This window comes from Scaptodrosophila lebanonensis, unplaced genomic scaffold (assembly GCF_003285725.1).
Source record: "Scaptodrosophila lebanonensis strain 11010-0011.00,11010-0021.00 unplaced genomic scaffold, SlebRS2 tig00000080-arrow-pilon, whole genome shotgun sequence".
Lineage (NCBI taxonomy): Eukaryota > Metazoa > Arthropoda > Insecta > Diptera > Drosophilidae > Scaptodrosophila > Scaptodrosophila lebanonensis.
The window spans coordinates 3,238,521-3,246,566 of NW_022060561.1; the positions used below are offsets into that span (position 1 = coordinate 3,238,521).

Here is an 8,046-nt window from a genome sequence, read left to right on the forward strand (position 1 = left end):
GCGTTTTCTTTGCAAATTCTTAGCATTTTTGCAATTATTAAAAGGCTGCGAATAGAAAGCGCGCTCTAACTACGCTACGTTGCTGTTTCGGACTAACAGGAATCTGCCCATCACGATAGAAATTGTCAAAACACAAAACCAAACATGGCTTTTTTCAGATTTTGGAAAATATGCTTAGAGACCAATTTTTTGGTAAAAATAAATATTTAAATTGTGCTGCTTGATGATTAGATTTCAAAAATCGAATTATGTTACATCGGGAATGAAATAACCCAAATTAATGTAAATAAAACTAAATCAAACGTTTTTTCATAGTAATAATTAAAACCGAAATGGAATCACGTTTTTAAACATACTTATAAAAACGGAGAATAACGTTAAAGTCGTTATAATTTCTTTACCGATCATTTCTAATCAGATAAATGATATGGTTCAGCAATATTAATTTCAATAAATAGCTTAAAACATTATTCCTATTTAATAATTAACCTGATACTGTATTGAAATTTAATTTGTTCCTATATTTTTACAAAAAGGCGAAAGAAAAAGAATTTAACATAAAATAATTTTCTGTAATATAATTTTCGGTAAGAATATTAGTAACGAATTTTGAATAGAACAATATTTAAAGAGTTTGAATTTAATCACTGAATTGAAAGATTTAATCTGACAAACACAAATGACTAAATTTAGTTTAAAATTTAATTAGTTAATCTATCTTTTGCAAGAACAGCCAACAGAAATGATTAAAAATGTGAATTAAACCGCTATATTGACAAATGCATTTGGCTGTTAAACATAACTCTGTTTTTTAACTTTTCACGTTTAAAGTTTAATATTTAAACAGTTAATAAGCGGCTTAAGAACAATATTTCAAAAATTATTTGTATTTATTTATATTTGAAATTACACTCGGTTTTTGAAAGAAAATGTAATATTTAATTGAATTTGGAATTTTAAAAATAACTCTTTTTCAAATTCAGCATTATTAATGTTTCAAAAGTATTTTAAAAGAATATCATTTCTTTACTTTATTAATGCTTTAATATTTAACTGACCTCATATTACGTTTGTGAAATTAGTTATCTAATGAAAAGAAAAAACAATTTGTAGCTTAGCAACGATCTAATTTATTTTTACTTTAAAGTTTTATATTAAATTCTTTTGCCATACAAGTGTATGCATACATTAACTATCTTCCTTTATCTGAAGTTTGAAGTGGGTTTTGTTCTCCTATGAAGGTCCTCACCCATCCCAAAACGGTATGCCAGGCACTGTCAAGCGATTGTCAGGCTCAGAGGTTAAGCCTTTTGTGTTGGCTGAGCAAACGCTTTAACGCTGCGAATCTCAAATGTCAATAACACAACTGTGAATGCAGCAGGGTTGGATGGGGGGTGGATGGGGGGTGGTGAGCCAACACCTCCAACCACCCACCCAAGCAAATCTGGCAATTACAATAATTCAGCGCCGAATTACAGTAGAAGGAAAGGTCAGAGGCATTGCGCCAAGCTAGCAAACAGCAGAGAACCATTTAAAGACAAATTAATGTATATTTAAGCTGCCCCAAAGACTAATTGCCCACAGGCAGTGGGTAACAACTCCACACACACACACACACTCTGTCACACACTCACACACAGATACACGCACACAACTCAAATACAGAAAATCTCACGCCTTTGTTGATTAATTAATCAAAGTAAATAGTTCCACCGAGAACACACACACACACACGCATTCACAGTGGAAATTCAAAGGCGAGCAAACGTCATTAGCGTAATCTAAACGGCCTATTGATAAGCTTTTTCCACACCTAATAGCTACATTAATTTTCACAAAAGTACGAGCAGCGATACGAGTATGGCCAACAAACTGGCAACTGCAAGCTGGCTTTGAGCGACAGCGGCAACGCTTTTTCCTGGCTTGGTGGGCTTGGGAAATAGTTTATCCCAAACGGCATAACGCTTAGTATATGCCAGTTCGCCCAACTCAGTCTCGAAACCATTATAGAGCAGCTGACAACTGGTCGCATTGCAGGCTGGCCACGTTTTCCTCCTCAGAGTTGGTCGCCTATAAAAACAAATGATTAAATTGCTGATATCTCTATCGCGACTCGCTCTTAAGCTCACAACTCACCCATATTTGGCAAAGCACGCAAACCATTTGGTGAGACGTTCCATCATAAAGACATCGCTGCTATTCTTGTCCAATAACATTCCATACCAAGTACCGGGCATTACGTATTGCAAATCATCCGCATGGCCGACACCGTCGAACTCATTTTTGTCATTCTTTGGCGCTGAAAGACTGCGATGCCCCACATAGTCCATGCGGGAGTAATAGACGTTCGTGTGCTGACGGGCCAAATCGACCAAACGATGCACGCCATGGCCTATGATGCCATCCGAGAAAATCTGTCCAAACTTTTGTATATTTTGCTCATTGATCTCGTCCACGTCCTTGCCGAGATAGAAGCGCTTCAACACTTTGCTCTTGCGAGCATCATAGTTATATAGAAATAGTTCCGGGGCATAGTCATTGAAGTTCACATTGATGTCGTGCAGCAGATGATTGTTTTCCAGATGCTCTGAAAAGCAATGCATATACTATGTTGATAAATTGTTAATGATAATTAAAGCCTGTTTTCGTTTCCCTCTTGTGTTCAACTATTTGTAATTGATAATGCTAGCTGTTCCAGTTCGAAAAATGTTTAAAGCTTAGCGTTTTTGAGTGGAATCTAGTCTAGAATAATTCGCTATTTTTCTCATACTCAGATTTACCTTTCAATTCGAAATTGTTAAGTACATTGATGAAGATTGATAAACGTTTACATGTTTAAATGCATTGAAAGGACTTTCTAAAATGGTTGCCTTCGCCAGAGTGGAATCAAAAGTAGCTCGAAATTTTCTAAATATTAGATGTGTTTTCTCTGGACTCACAAATCAAGACAGCTATAATGGAATCGCAATGCAAGCGATTTTCAATCAAAAACAAAGACAAATCGGGAACGAAAACGAGACTGTATTGAACAGAGTTCTTACTTACTATTTACCGTATAGTCCAGTTCATTAGCCGCAAAGCTAACTAGCAATGGCACGCGATTGAAGGCGCCACTGGCAATTATATCGGTGGGGTATGTTGGCAGAAAGCGTCCATCGATCTCATAGTTCCACTTCATATTGATAAACTGATAGGGCTCCCAGGTGGAGCAGACCTCGACAATGCGCTTCCAACTAATATTACGCAAGCAGCCGACTACATCAGTGGGATCATACATGGGACAGCCCACCTCGCGGGCCAGTTTACGTGTCCAGAAGATATTATCGATATCGAAATGGTTCGTGGCCGAGCCACTCATAAGTATGGCGCGATGAAACAGTCCTTCGGACAGTGGCGAAGTTAAGTGTAGACTCACAGCCATAGAGCCGGCACTCATGCCGAGAATGGTCACCTTTTGGGAATCACCGCCGAAGGTTGAAATATGAGACTGCACCCATCCTAAGGCCATCTGTTGGTCTAGGAAGCCGTAGTTACCTTTAAAATCGGTGGCAGCGCCCGTGCTCAGAAAACCCAGAGCGCCCAAACGATAATTAAAGGCCACAAACACCACATCCTGATCGAGCAAGTACTGCGGCCCAGCCTCATAGATGCTGTGTCCGCTGCCCAATACATTGGCACCGCCATGAATGTACACGATTACTGGCAACAGAGTGTCGAAACTCTTGGTAAAGACATTTATCTTCAAGCAGTCCTCGCTCATGAAAATTGTGAGACCCGTCTGCGGACAAACCAACGAGTCCGAAGTAGCCTTCAGCACCACATCGTCACCCCAAGGCTGTACAGGTTCCGGTGGCATAAAACGTAGCTCCTCCACTGGTGGCTGAGCGTAGGGTATGCCTCGAAAGGCGTAAATGGTTTTATCCCGAAACGTCGTCATCGTACTGCCCTGGATACGACCCAAGCTGGTTCGCACGACGGGCGCTTCATCACGAAAGATTATCGCCCAACTGGACCCCAACGATAGCAACAGCAGGCTAATTACCAGACAGTCCATATTCTTCTTCTCTCTCTTTTTGGAAACTCTTTCAAAAACTGTTCCTGGTTTTAAAATACTTCTGTAATTTTCACCGCTTGCTGAAATTTTGCGTTTATTTTTAAAGCACCCGCATTATAGCGTCTGCTGCTTCTGTTCCGCCATCGAACTCTATACTGTCGAACACAAATGGTTATTCGCATTATGCCAAAAAAAAAAAATAGCCTAAGATAAGCAAAAATATTTCATATTTAAGTGCTACATACTATACTTGTATTTACTCGAAAATGTGATTAGATTCTAAAAACATGCCTTTGATAATACGCCGTGTTGGTCAACTTTTCTAAAGCATTTGTAGCACCATAATACAAATAGGTGTGTAAGCACTCAAAGAACATTATTTTGAGATATTTTCACATTTATAACTAAACTCTTATGGCACCATTTTAATATAGAATCTTATCTGAAACTTAAAAATCTAATCGTAAATTATTTCTACTGCAAACGCACTTATTATTCAATTGCTTTTGAATTATAAATTTGGATTTGGCATTAGCAGTCATTTCTTATTTTATTAGTTTATCAGCCTATATGTAATATGAGCCTCGAAAGTGTTTGAAAATCATTTTCCCACAGCAATTTTATGTCAGGTTTCTCCCATTTGTAGGTTGAATTTTCTAAAACCAATTCCTAGCGCTCACTTACGAGCGCAAGCCTAGTTGAGCTTGAGCATCTTCTGCGCTTCTCTTGATCTGAAATTACAAATTTTCTGCCAATTAGCATTATAATTATTAGGATTTAGTAACAAATTGAGGATTTCTTTCGAAATACGAGAAATTCCCAGTCAAGTTGATGTGTATTTTAATATTTTTCCAAGCTCTTCATCGCCGCCTTTAATTCGGCTCTGGTGCTAATAATGATTTCTCAAAAATAAAGAGGTCTAAAATAATTTATATGATCCAATTTTAAGTCTGGCGTTATATTCTTTAAGTGTCCTATGAAACGCACATTATTATAATTTCGATCGCAACTCGAATTTCCATTTGCCAGTTTTTAAAACTCCTGAATGGTTTTTAGACTCGACCTTGGACAGCTAACTTAATTTTCCCAACCCACCGTCGATTTCAATTGAAACTTATTGCTTCATTGAAATATTTTGCAGCCCTTCCTTCGACCTAGGCCACATCATCAGTATCAGCAGCGTCCATTGCACCACTTACTCGTAGTATCCTACGCCCGCAGAATTACTTTTTTTAGAGTTCCAAACTCGGCTTTTCTCATGCGGCAGGCACTGAGATTTAAATTGATTTCCTTATTAAGGCACATCCCTCTTGTAGTATTCAATTAAAAGTGCGCTCAGCATCAGCAGCAGCCGTCTATAACTGTTCATTGATTGATATAAGCCGAGTGTTAATTACTGAGGGGCTGACAATATCTGACGCTGCTGTCGCTGCTGCTGCTCTGCACTTTGATTTGTTGGACCCAAAAGTGAAAATTATAGCGGTGCAGTGTGAAAAGCTGGCAATGACCTTTGTCAAATGAATTGAATTAATTATACAGAATGGAATTGTAGGCGCGCTATACTCGCATGGTATTTGAAGGGAATTATAACGAACCGGATATTAGAGACTTTGATACTTAAGATGAGTTGTCAATAATCACATTATGGCAGGGTCTTGGTCAGTTTATTAATTGCCAGAGATTGGGCAATAAGAGAATCGGAAATAAATTGGTATTTTTCCAGGAAAATAGTAATACATATTATAATTTTACTGTGATTGTTGAGGAAAAAACACCTTTTTTAAAGTTCTTGTTATTTACTGCGAATTATGATTGTTACTGTTTATCAAATACCCGTACGTGTAACAATTACTTAGAATTGCTACAAGCTTGCAATGCCAAAAAAATTTCATTCTTTTCTAAAAATTCATCTGCATATGGGGGCTTGCGCTTACGACTTGTTTGCGTTAAAAATTGGAAATGTTTCTACAAAACATACAGAAGAAGAATGACGAGACCCAGAAGGTAACTCTTGTTAAACTAATCAATAACAAGAACTTTAAAAAACACCTTTAAATATTCCTCAACAATCACAGGAAAATTATAATATGTATTACTATTTTCCTGGAAAAATACCAATTTATTTCCGCCAATTTTTACGCGCACGTATCTCTCATTCTTGCTATAAGATGTATGCCTGTATGAACTTAGGATTTCAAAAATTATAATATCATGAACTAACAAACTTAGTATGCAGAAAGAGATTATGTTTATGTTTTTCTAAGTGCTGCCACCACTCCAAAATTTTCGTAATTTTTTTTAATTTCAATTTGTGCCGGTAATTGTTTCATGATTTTTTAGAACAGAACAGATTTTATGCAGATGAAATTATTACAGCTTTCAGATTGGATAAGGCTTATGAAAATTAAGATTCGAATTATTTATTAAAAGGTCAATTAATGAGATTGTTGTTAAAAACGAAATAAGTTTAAAATCGAAATAATAATGGAAATAATTGTTCAGCCTAAGGCAGAGCTCAAATAAAGATTAAAGATTTACAAAAAAAAAAAATATCTATAATATAATGTTTTGTTTCTGAAAAGTAGGTTTTATACAGAAGCCAATTGGTTAAGGTTCTTCCCCTCTATATGCATTATATCCGAATGTTTTCAGTTAAATATTAATACGAAAGACATACTCCATCATATATGCTACAAAATTCCATTCATCCGATTATTAAATTATCAAGAAATTGTTACAAACTTTCCAAATTATCATTTTTTAATCGTTGGTGGTTGACGTCAAACCGCCTTTTTATTCTAGATAGCTTTAGCTTGAATCTAATCCAACTCACTATGTAATCGTTCAATGTCTTCATATGAACTCAGGCTGTTTGCTGTGGTTTGCTTACAAATTAAAACCGCCGAGCATATTTTCACACATCGCCGAGTAGCAGCATTTTAATAAAAACCGAAAACTGAAATAATCTGGCGACCCCCCTTTGTAGCTCCGATTCTCAGCAGAAAATTGCGACAATCTGCTGCTGTGCGCCGAGAGCTTAGCGTAATATTTCAGGCACTTGAGTGTGCAAATGCACACCGCACCACCGCAGGACACTATGGCTGTGGCAGTAGCAACCACCGCTGCACCACCGCGGCTGTCGCTGCTCGATCGCTGGCTACGACCCTTCAGTTGTTGCAAATAGATGAGTGGCCTCTTGACAGACATCTCCGACGTTGCAAGTTCAAACTGTGCCACTTGAAACGTTGCTTCTCCGCACTCTGTTTGTTGCCGCTTCCTGTGGCTTGATGACGTCTTCTGCACAATATTCTCACGCCAACCAGGGCTGGTACTCCCACTAACAACAATTAGACGAACAAACTCTCCAATGACCTTTTCTCTCGGACCATCACGCCCTCATTGCTTCGATGCAAAGATCAATTACATTTTGCCAATTTTCTGCAGCTGCCCTTCAAAACTCAAAACTAGTCAAAGCTAAATAGAGCTGGGCGCGTGTCGAAAAATGCCCCCACGATCATGCACGATTACGATCAACTTTTCTATATCTTTAATCGTGGTATTTTCTTTCATCATTTATCTTTCTTGAATAAGTTTTGTTTTACAAAGACAAATAGTCGGTTCATAATATTTTAAAGCTACTTCTGAGTGAATGGAACAGAAAAGTTCGTAAAGATTAAAATTAGAGCAAATCTCACGAATCTTTTCAACCTCTGGCACGATCACGCACAACACTAATGCAAATTTACGTTATTTTTAATAATTTGGCGCACATTTAAATGCCATTTAGAGGAGGAAACGTAAAGGAAACAGTCACAGTTTTTGAAGTGACCACCATGGCAAGGAAACCACACGTTCTGCCGACAACACAATGAACGCATTGAGAGAGAAAAACCGAGCAACAATTGCCGAATACGATAAAACCCACTTCAGTAATCAATCAAAGCGATACGCAACCGAGTCCCAAGAATTCTCGAGCTCGTCTTGTAATGAAT

At 37.6% G+C, this 8,046-nt stretch overlaps 1 protein-coding gene across 2 annotated transcripts; it reads right to left on the bottom strand.

Moving 5' to 3' along the window:
- Positions 1-1,530: 1,530 nt before the first annotated feature.
- Positions 1,531-4,031, bottom strand: LOC115625725 (esterase E4). 2 transcript variants are annotated; one of them, XM_030520873.1, is made up of 3 exons: positions 3,046-4,031; positions 2,137-2,587; positions 1,531-2,070 (listed from the first exon to the last, which is right to left on the bottom strand). In XM_030520873.1, exons 1-3 carry the CDS (start codon positions 3,935-3,937, stop codon positions 1,833-1,835), a joined length of 1,581 nt encoding a protein of 526 aa, XP_030376733.1. In that variant the 5' UTR covers positions 3,938-4,031; the 3' UTR covers positions 1,531-1,832. The 2 variants fall into 2 exon arrangements, with proteins under 2 accessions (XP_030376733.1, XP_030376734.1); XM_030520874.1 differs by lacking the exon at positions 1,531-2,070 and having other exon boundaries at positions 2,397-2,587; positions 3,042-4,031.
- Positions 4,032-8,046: the final 4,015 nt, after the last annotated feature.

What these genes read in the sequence shown, in the direction of transcription:
- LOC115625725 (XM_030520873.1), bottom strand. Translation starts at nt 3,937, where the DNA reads ATGACGACGTTTCGGGATAAAACCATTTACGCCTTTCGAGGCATACCC. An exon ending in ACTGGACTATACGGTAAATA is followed by an intron (nt 2,588 to 3,045) that starts GTAAGTAAGAAC and finishes ATTGCTTTTCAG; the next exon opens with AGCATCTGGAAAACAATCAT. An exon ending in GCGTGCTTTGCCAAATATGG is followed by an intron (nt 2,071 to 2,136) that starts GTGAGTTGTGAG and finishes TTGTTTTTATAG; the next exon opens with GCGACCAACTCTGAGGAGGA.